The 13,898-nt window shown below is 44.0% G+C and overlaps 1 protein-coding gene across 10 annotated transcripts in view; it reads right to left on the bottom strand.

Moving 5' to 3' along the window:
- The window catches only part of LOC105921082 (formin-2), a 280,717-nt gene that overhangs the window by 197,128 nt on the left and 69,691 nt on the right, over nt 1–13,898 (bottom strand). For 8 of the 10 annotated variants that reach the window (XR_004929898.1, XM_036133216.1, XM_036133218.1 and 5 more), the window contains exons 6-8: nt 11,449–12,512; nt 1,494–1,638; nt 157–244 (exon numbers count right to left, since the gene is read on the bottom strand). Coding sequence is in view for 9 of the 10 variants with exons in the window: in XM_036133216.1 (XP_035989109.1) it covers nt 157–244; nt 1,494–1,638; nt 11,449–12,512 (1,297 nt within the window). In the remaining variant the exon portion in view is untranslated. Of the gene's footprint in view, nt 1–156; nt 245–1,493; nt 1,639–11,448; nt 12,513–13,898 lie in introns of those variants that run through there. The other 2 variants (XM_036133225.1, XM_036133224.1) reach the window with 2 other exon arrangements.

Genomic DNA, 13,898 nt, shown 5'->3' with positions numbered 1-13,898 from the left:
CATTTCAGAAGGTGCCTTAACCAAGCATTGTATGTGTAAAATGTAAGTAGATGATAAAAGGAAATTCAAAAAACAGATAAATTTGAAGCTTTTGAACCTGATGATAGATAAAAAACATACAATGCCGGGCACAGTTAATTCAGTTACTTTGCTTACCATGCTGGATATCTTTCATGTCGAGGTGCAGGGAAGACATTAAGATCCCAACAGCCTGTGAGCGCTTATTGTTAAGGAGCTTCACAACCTAAATGAAAAAAATACTAAATTAGTTATAGGTTGTGAGACATATACAATACCCGTCACAGTTTTATTTTCTCTCAAGTCAAAACACCTGTACAGTTTGGGATGCAGTGTTTTTCATTGTTTTGTTGAAATAAATAGGGTCTTAAATGACATTGTAAGGCAGGGTTAGTACTTTCACTGCCGTTAAAAATGATTTTTATTAACGTCTTCTCCTTACTCACTCCCGCCATAGTTGAGGTAAAAGACCTAATATAAAGTTTTAAATAGTGTTTGTAATCCTCTGGCCGAGGCAGTGGTCTCCTTCGAGAGAGTTGTCCGCTGTGACACAGGCTCGTTTGAAGCAGGCCATAGTTCAACCGGGGATTAGGCCCAAAAATCAAACCAGTATAAAAATATTCATTGTGGCTAAAAATATTGTCTATTAACGTGTTCTCTTCCCCTAGCAATGGCAGAAGTAAAATACATCAAATTTTAACTCGGTGCATTAAAAACAGCTGGAGAGAGCAGGGGTGTGGTTTGGCATTTGTGGCTGCAATTCGGAGCTTGGACCCCGGGAAAACCCTGGACGCGCCCTTAGTTGAGATGCTCAACGTTTCGCAAGCTGAAGAGAAGCATGGAGGGTACGCCTCCCTGCTTCTGTCTCTCTCTCTCAGCACAGAGTTGAGCAGACGGAGAGGAACTGTGCCTTAAGCCGGGGAATAGAAATGATTTCACTAAAATCATTTTTAATAAGGTGTCATTGCCATTACTGAAACAAAAGATCTTATATAAAGGTGTAAATATTAATAATTTCTCCGTGACTGAAAACAGTGGGCGAAAGTAATCCATGTGGGAGGAGACGAGTACGGCAGGTGAAAATGAGCAGGTCAGTGGGACTTCGGCTCAGGAAAGATCATCACTGATGGACAATGTCTCCCTCCCCTCGCATGGAACTGTTGCAGAGCTGGAGAGCTCTTTCAATGACACTGCTACATCCTAGGTGATCAAAGGAGCACTACCACAGAACCTTCCTTCCTTGTTGTTAGACTTAATAATCTCTGCTGCACCCAACAAATTCAATAAGTGTTTACAAACATGCTAAGGTTCCATTGGTTCTTGATCTGATCAATAATTAGTACACCGTCTATGTGTACTGTGTTCTGATCACAAACTGTGTACACCATTTGCATACTTTTGAATAAATTATCAAAACATGAAGCATAAGACCTTTTTATGATTTTACTTATGTACAATAATCTGAACACACAGACCTGTTTTGCCTTGGATTTTGTTATGGTGTCAGAGAGTGGCTGCTTCTTTTCTTTAACTGCTGTTTTCGAAAACAGCGCCACAAACTCATCAAAGTCCACATCAGGTTCTTCAACTATCTCCCACACAAGTGAAGAAGGAACATCCCTGAAAAACAATGCAGGTCTTAAACAGTTTAAATTAACAAACTTAAACACGAAAAACAGCTTTTCATGTATAGCATTAATCATAACAGTCTATCCATCGGCCAAAAGGTTTTCACCCCCCCAGCAGACATATGTTTTGGGTAGTCTTTCTTCTGTTTCTTTTGACTAGAAGTAATATTAAAGTTTTTTAAGTGGCCAAGCCAGATTCCAAACTAGAGGCCAATACAGTATCTGTGGATGGGGCTATAGATTATGGCAAAAAGACCCTCCAACCTCAATTTAGAGCTCATCATCCAAGCTATAAAAACAAAATTTTATTGGCAGTGTAAAAAGCTGGTCAACAGACATAAGAAGGGTTGATTTCTATAAAGCCAATAAACATTTTTCTGTTTATATTGAGAAGAGAATACCTGATTTTGACTACTGAGTTTCTTTTAATCAAATTTAAATCTAAACTTTTTTTTCAAAATCAAATTTCTTTGACCGTAATTTCTTATCTTTTAAAAGAGCTCTGTCAGGACTCAGTCAGCAGAGCCATCCTGCTTGCTGGCTCTGCCTCTGCTTTCTCCACAGGTGTTTCTGGTTGACTGGCGGGTGGGGCGCGCACACCAGGGATTGGTTCAGCAGCATCCCGCCACGCTTTAAGAACGGCGTGCGGACAGCAGATGAACACCAGAGTGTTATCAGTCGATGTATGACTCCAGGCCAGTATTCTCTCCTCGAGATATTCTCCTCCGCGCTTACTGTTACCCTTTGTGTCTCCCAGGTCTCCTCCTGCGTGTTCACGTCTCCCCAGAACGATCCACTCGAGCACTACTCTCGAACCGAGTCATCTTCCCGAGTTCTCCACCTACCTCGAACCTGTCTGGTTTCCTCTGCTGTCCCGGATCTCTGGATCGGCGGCGCTGCTCGGATCACCTGTCACCAACCGACTGTTACCAACAAGCCGAGTCCTAACTGCCCTCCCCGGTCCGGTTGCCGCGTCCGGGTGGTAAGCTTACGTCTCTCAGGTCGTTTCCTCTGTGGTCCTTCACTTTCTGACCATCTTCCTTTCCCTTTCAGTTGTTTCGGATCCCGATCCGTCGTGCCCTCGTTCGCCTCGAGCGTCATCCCCTTCACCTCCAAAAATAAAATCTTTGAATCTGATCTCTGCATCCGAGTGTAATTCTGCATGTGGGCCAAACACTTAAAGCCAAACATGACAGAAGAACACTCTGGCCAGACAAGCTCAGCGGATTCATTCGGCAGGGCGCTCTCCGCCCAGCAGGATCAGATTCGCGGGTTAGAAGCCACTGTCATATCCGTACAGAATCAGCTGCAAGGCGTAGCCGCCCAGCTCAATCAGCTGACTGACTTCCTGCAATCTCGTCCCCAGCCAGCTGCTCCCGCAGAGCCAGACCCGCCTCCCGCGCCTGCGTCAGTCGTGACTTCACCCATCACGGAGACCTTTTCTCCCTAGTCCCGAGAAATTTTCTGGGGATAATGGGGACTGTGGCGGGTTTCTTTTTCAATGTTCCCTAGCTTTTAGTCATAGCCCCCATTCGTTCCCCAGTGATGACTTAAAGATAACTTTTATTTTACAGCTGCTTACAGGGAGAGCCCTCCGATGGGCGGAGTCTCACTTCCCTGACTGCCAACAATTCGGCTGTACATTCAGTGAATTTATTTCCGAATTTAAGACGTTTTTTTCCGCCGAGTCAGATGAAGCCATGGACTCTCGCCGACTCCTCACCCTCAGACAGCGTGGTAGAAGAGTAGCCGACTTCGCGATTGAGTTTAGGACTCTCGCGGCGGCCGCTGGTTGGGAACAACGTGCACTGAAATCAGTGTTTTTTCAAGCCCTCGATGAGCCTTTAAAGGACGAATTAGCTAGGGTGCAGGAACCCACGTCCTTGAATGAGCTGATCGCTTTGGCGGTCCGTCTTGACAATCGCCTTTGGGGAAGATCACGAGGCCGAGCTGAGAGAACTCTCCCATCTCGCCGCCCCGATCATGTCCCCGTGCTGCCAGCTGCTCCAACCTTACCTCCTCCTGAGCCCATGGAGCTGGGTCGGTTACGACTCACGCCTGAAGAGAGGCAGAAGCGTATGGTTGAAAAATTATGTATATACTGCGCCTCCCCTAACCATTTCATTAGCGATTGTCCCGAGCGATCAAAAGACTGGGTCCGTCGGTAATTGCGGGGAAGCCGCAATTGACTCTGGGTGTGATTTTAATTTAATCGATTTTTCTTTTGTTCAGCGCGCTAAGATTGACACGGTGCCCCTGTCAACTCCTCTTCAGGTTTCAGCTTTAGATGGCGGGGCTCTTCCCCGGATCACCCTTCAAACTAAGCCTCTCGAGCTTGTAGTGTCAGGAAATCACAGAGAACTGATTTCTTTTTTAGTTTTTCCTGTGAAACAAGCGCCCCTTGTTCTGGGTTATACCTGGCTGCAACAACACAACCCACACATCAACTGGGCTGATGGGCGTGTAGAAGCCTGGTCACTCAAGTGTCATTCAGGCTGCCTGCTGTCAGCGGTCCCCACCAGCCCGATCTCTGTTCAGCCGTCTACCGAGGCAGATCCAGAGAATTTACACCTTGTACCTGAGATCTACCACGACCTTAAGATGGTCTTCAGTAAATCTCAGGCTGGCTCGTTTACCGCCCCATCGACCTTACGATTGCGCAATCAACCTCTTACCGGGTGCCCCGCTGCCCGCTAGCCGCCTGTATAACATCTCTCAAGCCGAACGACCGGCACTAGAAAAATATATTAAAGACTCCCTGGCAGCGGGGTTAATTAGACCATCCTCCTCCCCCCTCGGGGCCGGGTTTTTTTTCGTTGCTAAGAAGGATGGTACTCTACGCCCGTGCATAGATTACCGTGGGCTCAATGCCATAACCGTGAAAAATAAGTATCCTCTTCCACTCCTTTCCTCCGCGCTCGAACCGGTCCAATCCGCTACGGTCTTTTCCAAACTAGATCTGCGTAACGCTTACCACCTGGTCCGGATCCGCCGGGGAGACGAGTGGAAAACAGCATTCAAGACACCCCTGGGCCATTTCGAGTACCTAGTAATGCCTTTTGGTCTTTGCAACGCCCCAGCGGTTTTTCAATCCCTTGTGAATGATATCCTCCGAGATTTCCTTAACCTGTTTGTCTTCGTGTACCTGGATGACATTCTTATCTACTCTCGCACCCTCTCCGAGCACCAGCAGCATGTCCGCCTCGTCCTCCAGCGGCTCCTGGAAAACAAACTCTTTGTAAAAGCCGAGAAATGTGAATTCCACCAGCCATCCATAACCTTCCTTGGTCTCATCCTGGAAGGGGGGCGGGTCCGGTCTGACCCGAACAAGATCAAGGCAGTTCTGGAGTGGCCGGTGCCCGAGAACCGAAAGGACCTTCAGCGGTTCCTCGGTTTTGCTAACTTCTATCGACGCTTTATTCGTGGATACAGCCAGATAGCTGCCCCCCTCCATGCTCTCACCTCTGTCAAGTCCCCGTTCAGGTGGAACTCGGAAGCGGAGGCAGCTTTCAACAACCTCAAGGATCGGTTCTCCAGAGCGCCCATTCTTGAGTACCCTGACCCTTCCAAGCAGTTCATCGTGGAGATCGACGCTTCTGATACAGGAGTGGGAGCTGTTCTGTCCCAGAACTCAGATCAGGACCAAAAGCTCCATCCTTGTGCCTTTTTCTCCCGCCGCCTCACCCCAGCTGAACGTAACTATGATGTGGGCGACCGGGAACTCTTGGCCATAAAACTCGCCCTGGAAGAGTGGCGCCATTGGCTTGAGGGGTCCGAGCAGCCGCTGCAGATATGGACCGACCACAGGAACTTGGCCTATTTACAGACTGCTAAACGGCTAAACCCCAGACAGGCTCGGTGGTCCCTCTTCTTTTCTCGTTTTAATTTAAATATATTCTACCGCCCGGGTTCCAAGAACCTGAAGCCCGACGCCCTTTCCCGCCAGTACGCACACGAGGATTCCAACAAGCTCCATCTCATTTACAATGAAAAAACAACTTCTGATTTGAATGACATTTTTTTAAACATAATTATTTCAGGGATATTTTGTTCCTTGCATGTGGCAATACTTTGAATTAAATTATATATAAGTCAACAAACAAAATCACTTATCTTTTTTCAACATAAACACATTTCACAGCAGGCATTTAAAAAAACTATATTTCTAATCTTCACAAAAATGTTATTATTTCTGTGTGTGCAATATTACTATCACAAAAGGCTGTTTTGTTGGATCATCCATTCCAAGTGTCTTGAGTTCACATTCTAATGTAGTATTTATTTAATTTGATAGAGTTTTTGGTGAATAGATTTTAGCATCTTGTGGGTAAAAAAGAAAATATAAGACCACAGTAGTTTCAAACACCTTTCACAGATTATGGTATTCAAAAAGATAAAGATCACAGATAGAAGGTTGCAGGCAAAAACAAAATAAAGAAAAAGGGAGTAAAATATACATATATCACCATTGTTATTGTCATTGAAATATTTACCACTGAGATTGCCGTCACATGATTTTGTATTACATTGCAGCCCTGTGTGTTATCCTTATAAGGAATACACAGAGGATTGTGTGTATGGCCTGCCACCACTGCAATCAAACCAATTAGCTTTTGTTTTTGAAGCCATTTGTCATAGAAATCAGCTCCTTGTCAGGGTATGAATGACTGACGCTTCTACACCTTTATATTTCTGCCATAAACATGAATTTTGTTAATGAATAGGAAAAATCTTGGGGTTTATGTCCACTGGGTGACATACCATTGTACCTGTTCCATGGCACATCCCCACATTCCCAGAGAAACTGTCAAAAAAATATGGTTAAAATGTGTCACCAGCAGCTTGTAAAACTAAACGCTGTTTATGCACTTTCTTAGGCTGCTTGTTATGGTGACTGTGTGCCTGACCAATACTTTCACTGGAGTTTTTTGTATCCGGTTATCCCCTTTTGGTCTCTGAGGTTGGCTTTGGAGTCTGCTGTGCTGCCCACCAATGAACAGTTTCTATCGGCAGTTTCTGGGTAAACTCTACAGAAATCTGCGATCGCAGGCCTGAGGTAACTCCAGGCTTAATAAATTGTCTGATCAAGAAAGTCTAAATATTTTTTTATTAATTTTGCCCAAATGGACTTGATCAACTCTGTGTGACTGAGACCTGGGTGGATCAGGTCAGTTTAGCATTCCTGCAGAAGTTTTACCACATTGTCACTCATTCATTAACATTCTGAGGTTGTCTGGTAGAGGAGGACAAATATTGACTGTTTTTAGGAAACAGTGCCAAAGCAAACAGCCATGGGTACTGGTTCTATGTTCCAGCTTTGAACTGCACTGTTTGAACTGGTTGCTCTCAGCCTCTACTGTGTGGGGTGATCTACACACCACCCAGATGCAAAAAGAATTTCTCTTTTCAAACTTTCTTGCTAAAACATTGCTAAAATTTGACAAGGTTTTAATCGAGGGGGAGTTTAACCTGCTTGCGTAATGCATATTGTCATTGCCGAAGTCTCAGTCTTGATTGAGTGTTCCACACACCAGCAAGGCCAAACTCTTAATCTTGTTGATTATGTAGTTTATCAGTTTCTATTAGAGCCTCTTAGATGAAGTCCTCTCCGATGATAAAACTGTTTTATTCAAACATTCCCTCTTCCTCTAGCCAAGCCTGGTTGGATTTTTATCCAACCAGGCTTGGCTATCTAACCGTAACCCTAACCCTGTTAAAATTCCCGGTTTGCATGCATCCTTTACTTCCAGTGTCTAAGGAAGGACACCAATATTGGAACTGTTGCAATAACGAGTTGCTTTTTAAAATACAATATAATAATTAAAGGCTACCATTTTGTATAATATTCTTGTACTTCACTTTTTCCCCCATGTTCTAGTGTGTCCCATGGAAGCTCTGACATAAAAGAACAAAGTACATATGAAATTATTAAATGCCAAAATACATACTGTAGAAAGTGATAGAAACATCTACCATTGACAGCACTTATGCATTTAATTATTTCTACCGGAAATAACTAAGACACAAGTGGGTAATTTAGGATGCTGTAGCAGACAATCAACCAGAAATGACATGTCAGGGCTCATCCTGAGGCTACTTAGCTTGATGAGTTAACCTTAAATTACACGAAACACCATTAATCTGACAAGGAGGACACACAAAAAACAGATGGGGTGCAGCTTTGTACATGTTACAATTGATAGCATATTGAACTGCTGGCTGTTGGACTGATGCCTTACATGCTTCCCAGAGAGTTTTCACATGTCACTTTTGTCCCCATTCACAAACCCTGAGGCAGACTGTGACATAATCCAATGGCTGAATAAGCTGAATCAGCACTTTCTAAGGTTTGTGTCAGTCTAACATGGTGCAAAAACCCTCATCCTGGACGATTCAATGTTTATCTACCTAGAACTGCAAATTTTTTCAGCTCCCAGCTATCATCCACCCCTCCGCCTCAGATGACTCCGCTAATGAGCCCCCCTCCACCACACTGTCCTTCTCAATGCTCCAACTAAAAAACGTTCTACAGAAGACAAATTTGAGGAAGGCTGCAGACCCGGATGGCATCAGCTCCAGACTCCTAGCATGCTGCGCCAATCAGCTGTGTGACATCATGGGGCACATCATCAACATGTAACTTCCCCAGTGGATACTGGATTACCCCACTCGTCAACTGCACACGGGAGAAGGGGCTGTGTTTCTGACAAGCTGATCTGTAGCATAATAGCACCATAGGGAACTGTGCTGGCACCGTTTCTGTTCACCCTCTACACTACAGACCTCCCATCAACTCCTTAGGCTGCCACCTTCAGAAGTTCTGTGATGACTCTGCCATTGGCTTTTTCATCACAGATAAAGACAAATCAGAGTACAGACAGTGTATCCAGAGCTTTATAGCATTGTGCCAGCAGAACTACCTCATGAATGAAAGGAGCTAGGAGCTACGTTTGCAGGTGCAGACACACCACACTGACACAGGTGAGCATCCAGGGAACTGATGTTGTCCTGGGATGCCCCCTGACCCAGTGCAGGTGATGGGAAACAAAAGGACAATAAGAAAAATAAAACCATTGATGGAAAATGTCTCCCACCACATGCATAGAGCTGTTGCAGAGATGGAGAGCTCTTTTATTGAAAGACTGCTGAATCCAAGATGCTCAAATGAATGCTTCTGCCAGTTCTTCAACCCAACCACTGTTAGACAACACACCAACTTATTGAGTGCTGTAAACACTCAGGAAGTGCGGTAAACAACATTTGTCTGCAGAAACATTTTCATTACTATTACTTGTGTGTAACGCTGTGTCTTTGCCACTGTCACTCCCAAATTATCCCTTTGTGGGACAATAATGGAGTTTCTTATCTTTTCAAACCACTTACTTAAAGGAGCAATGGGATCCTTATGCTTCTTGCTTTTATAATAAAAATGGTTACCTGTTAAGTTCCGTAGTTAGCCATTTACACTGAGCCTAGATCTGCTGGAGATTTCTACCTGTTAAAGGAGAGCTTCCCCTTCCACTGTTGCTACATGCATGCTCAGCATGAGGCATTGCTGCAAAGCCAATGACAATGCAGACTACTGTCCACTGTGGCTACACACTCTTTCAGGATGAGTGAATGATGCATGCCAATGACAAGCTGCTGGGTTTCCTTAGATAGAAAACTTTAAAACAAATTGAAAATTAAACCAAGTTCAAATTTGACCCTTTTTGCATGATTTAACTACGACTATCAGTTTTAACGCATTATTAACGCGTTAACTTTATTAAACCATAACAGCGACAATTTTTGTGTCGCACATTAATCACGCGTCAAAACACAGACACTGTTGCCTAATGTTTTTTTTCCCCACAGCGCTCTCCAGACTGTGTTTATTTCACCTTTGGTGCTTTCCATAATTCCAAGAATGCTAGAAACTGTAGCAAATCAGACCTGAACTCACTATTGCCAAGCCTGCTTATTTCATGCAACTTTGGGCGTCTTTTTTTCTAAAGTCGCTTGTAAATTTCATGAGTTGCGGGTTGCGTACTTTTTGGGCTTGTTTCTGAAAGTGAAATCCCTTAAATGGGCTCTAAAATAAGTGAAGATAAACATGAGTGATTAAGACACCTGCTTGCACCACAGACATTTCGAGTATAACCAGGTGAAATATCCCTCTGCCATAGGAGCCAAGGGAGTAACGGCACACGGAGCAACTCAGCCCGTATTTTCTGCAGTTTACGGTTACAATAACCGGTGATAACTGCTGAAAGTGGGCTGCTCAGCGGAACAGTGGTTAGTGCTGGTGCCTTGCAGCAAGAAGGTTCTGGGTTCAAATCCAACCCTGGGTCTTTCTGCATGGAGTTTGCATGTTCTCCCTGTGCGTGCATGGGTTCTCTCCAGGTACTCTGGCTTCCTCTCACAGTCCAAAAACATGACTGTTAGGTTAATTGGCTTCTCTAAATTGTCCTTAATTGTGACTGTGTGCGTGAATGGTTGTTTGTCCCGTCTGTCTATGTGTTGCCCTGCGACAGACTGGCGACCTGTTCAGGGTGTACCCCGCCTCTTGCCCAGTGAACGCTGGAGCACCAGCAACCCCCGTGACCCCATGAGGGATTAAGTGGGTTAGAAAATGGATGAATAGATGAACTGCTGAAAGTAGATTATGCAGTGCCGATCACCATTTTAAGAGATTGGTTCTGAAGATGAGTTTTTACACGTTGACAACATTGCAGAAACCCAGCCTATAAACCATACTTTATAGTCGTTATTAATTAGTTGTCTCTGTATTTGACAAACTAAGGCTGACTAACATGTGTCAGCACGTGAAGCTGTGCTAAACAGTTCTCTTTCAAGGTTATAAAGCTCCTGCCACAGTTGTAAGCAAGTGTAAGACTCTGGAATGACCTGGAAATTTAAAACCTTTTTCCAGGCTTGAAAAAAAAATGTTTGTATGAACATGGATATAAACAGCATGCAAAAATATGCAAAGAAATTATTATTGTTGCTGTGAAAGCTCAGGATTTAGGATTAAATGTGTGAGAGAGTGTGGAAAATTAACAATAAAACTTGCAACTTTATTAAAATGTAAAATGTATTAATTTATATGTATATGCATACTACCATGTCTATCTTTGTTTAAGAGGCGAGAAAATATTTCGGCATGAGAACAGGTATTCATTTACACATGATGTTACTGATGTTTACACATTGTGTAAACATCAGTAATAGTAATATCATCTTTATTGTCATTGAAACATATATTACAACGAAATTGTTCTCTGCTTTTAACCCATCACCCTTGGGGAGCAGTGGGCTGCCATGTGTGGCGCCTGGGGAGCAATCGGGGGTTAAGGGTCTTGCTCAGGGACCCAGAGTGCAGGCGCTGGGGATTGAACCAGGTACTTGCATCCTTCTCTGAGTGCAAGCATGCTGCTCTAACCACTAGGCCAACACTCCCCGGTTATATATCAGGGCGTTATAATTAATAATTTAGCCATTATTGGCCAGAGTATAACATTTTATGGCACCAGGATGTTTTAATTCCAATGCTGAAAAGTGCTTAAAAAATAAAAAATAAGAATATTTTTTGTACAAGCATGTTTTTATTAGTGTCATGTATTGCAAAATTGCATATTAAAATGGCCGAATAGGCTTTTACACTTTCAGAAATAAAAGGATAAAATATGCATTTAATCTCGAGTTAACTATTGACATTATGAGATTAATCACAATTGAAAATTGTAATCGTTTGACAGCCCTACTCTTAACCAATACTAAGGTCCTGCCAAAAATATAATTGCTCTCTTGATATCAATACCTTTTACTGTGAAGCTGGATCCTGGTCCAATAAAGGGGCTTCATTGGCCTGGGTGGCTCCACTGCAGGTTTTCTGGCTGGTTTTTCTTGAGTTAAAGCCAGAGAGTACAGACCAAGTGGCAATGGTGGGGGTAGGCAACCCATTGCCTTTGGAAGACTTGAGGGAAAACCAATTGTTCCTGGTGGGGGAGGTGGCGGAGGGGGAGGTTGCCCACACCCTGGAGGAGGGGGTGGAGGGGGAGGGCCTGGAAGGCCGGGTAAAGGAGGAGCAGGGGGTGGAGGGGGAGGGCCTGGAAGGCCTGGTAAAGGAGGGAGAGGCGGTGGTGGGGGGGGAGGGGGAGGAGGTGGTGGGGGTGGGGGGGGAGGTCCTGGGAGGCCTGGTAAAGGATGAGGAGGGGGTGGAGGGAGAGGGCCGGCAATGCCTGGTAAAGGGGGGGGAGGAGGTGGTGGAGGGGGAGGGCTTGGAAGGCCTGGTAAAGGAGGAGGAGGAGGGGCAGGGGGAGGATAGGGAGGGCCTGTAAGTGTTGGTACAGGAGGAGGGGGTGTAGCTAGGCCACTGAGTAGAGGTGGCGGAAGAGGAGCAGAAGAAAATTTTGAACCAAGTAAGGGTAGAGGAGGAGGAGGAGGAGGTGCAACCACTTTCAGGCCCGAGTGAAGCCTTACTGCTTCAACCTGAGGCAGAGTAGGTGACTCAGGAAGATCTAGTTGACATGAACAATCATGTTTGGATGCAGGCTGTAGAAATACTCCATTCAGCTCTCTACAAGGCACATTGAGCCTGAAGCTGTCATCCACTGGCGAGGTCTGCACTGACTTGACCTCCTGGGATCCCAGAGATGCCTCCGTTTGCAGATGAGCATCACAAAGAGCCCTCGGTAATACCTCCGCTACTCCAAACTCTCTCACAGTTGTGGAAGTGTTGGTTCTTACACCCTTCTCCTCCAGAAAAGTGGGCTGACTTTCCAGCTCTGCAATCTTAGTCCTGAGGTCTTCTATAGTTTGTTCAAGCTGCTGGATGACATTAATATGTTTTTCCTTCAGTTTTGAGGGCAACACACAGTCCTCCTGCAGAAAGGGAAGATCCATAAGTTTTAATCAAATTAGACAAATGTAACACATGCACATATTGATCCTAGGTAAGCTGTTCTAGTATTTGAATAACTAAGTCAGACAAATGTAAAGTATATATATATATATATATATATATATATATATATATATATATATATATAGTATATGTATAATACATCTCTTAGCTTCTTCATAGATTTTAGTTTATATGGTTACAGCAGATTTGTTAGCTTAACATTCAGGATGTGAGTCACATCTCACCCTCACGGCTATCCCACCCAACATGTGTTTTATTAGATTGAGATCTTGTGACTAAGGAGCCTATTCAAGTATAGTGAACTCATCTTCAAGAGCTACACTTGGCCTGATGTGCCGTTTAGCTATGACACCATCCTTGAGGGGATCATTGGCTGGGCTAATGCTGCCAACAATTTCATGTGGTGTATTCCCATCAACTCTGTTTAGTCCGCTTTAATTGGAATCTGGTTCATTTGCTCAGAAAGATTGCTTTGTTGGACAGGTGTGAATGGACAATCAAACTTTGATGTGGACCAAAAAAGTGAACTCGGGTCCGCCTCAAAATCTAGGACTCGGCTCTGTTGGAGTGTTTCAAATGAATATGGGAATGCCAAGTGGACCAGAGGCTTTTGGATTTTACAACTAATGAAATTGGCTTTCTTTCATTCTATAGACTTAAAAAATTGCTCACAGCTTATCTGCTTAGCTATATTTTTCTCCTGGATGAAGCCATTAAATTAGTTTCTATTGTTATTACCTTTTTACTTTTCTTCGGCATAGAAAGTAGTCTTTGATCAATGCCGCTGTGTATTTTTTACCTGTACTCTGTCTTCTCAAAACCTCAGTGGGTTGTTGCAGATGGCCACTCACATTGAGCCTGGTTCTGCTGGAGATCTCTTCCTTTTAAAGGAGAGTTTTCCTTTCCCCTGTCTCTACATGCTCAGTGTGAGGGATTGGTGCAAAGTCAAGGACAAAATAGAAGAAACAGTCCTTTGTTGCTATATGGTCATCCAAAAGGAGTGAATGCTGCAAGTCAGTGACTCAATGCTATATTTTGGTTTTCCTTAAAAAAAACTATTTAACAACGTTGACTAATAAAATGAACTTTACTACATTGTTTTATAACTAGACTCAATTTAGAATGTATTTACTAGATTGTATGCCTATGTATTGAGTTGTTAACTGTCTCTGATTGAATTGAACTGATATTTTTGGTAAGTGCCTTTGTCATGGTTCAGTTTTGGTCTGGCTGTTTTCCCTGTTATTTTCCAATACCTCCTCCTCTCACTCAGCTCACCCTCCACTCCCTCAGCAATCAGTCACACCTGTTAGGCACTAATCAGTCAGAACTCACTCCACCTG

This window comes from Fundulus heteroclitus, unplaced genomic scaffold (genome assembly GCF_011125445.2).
Source record: "Fundulus heteroclitus isolate FHET01 unplaced genomic scaffold, MU-UCD_Fhet_4.1 scaffold_59, whole genome shotgun sequence".
Taxonomy (NCBI): domain Eukaryota; kingdom Metazoa; phylum Chordata; class Actinopteri; order Cyprinodontiformes; family Fundulidae; genus Fundulus; species Fundulus heteroclitus.
This window is presented reverse-complemented; position numbering and strand designations above follow the sequence as displayed.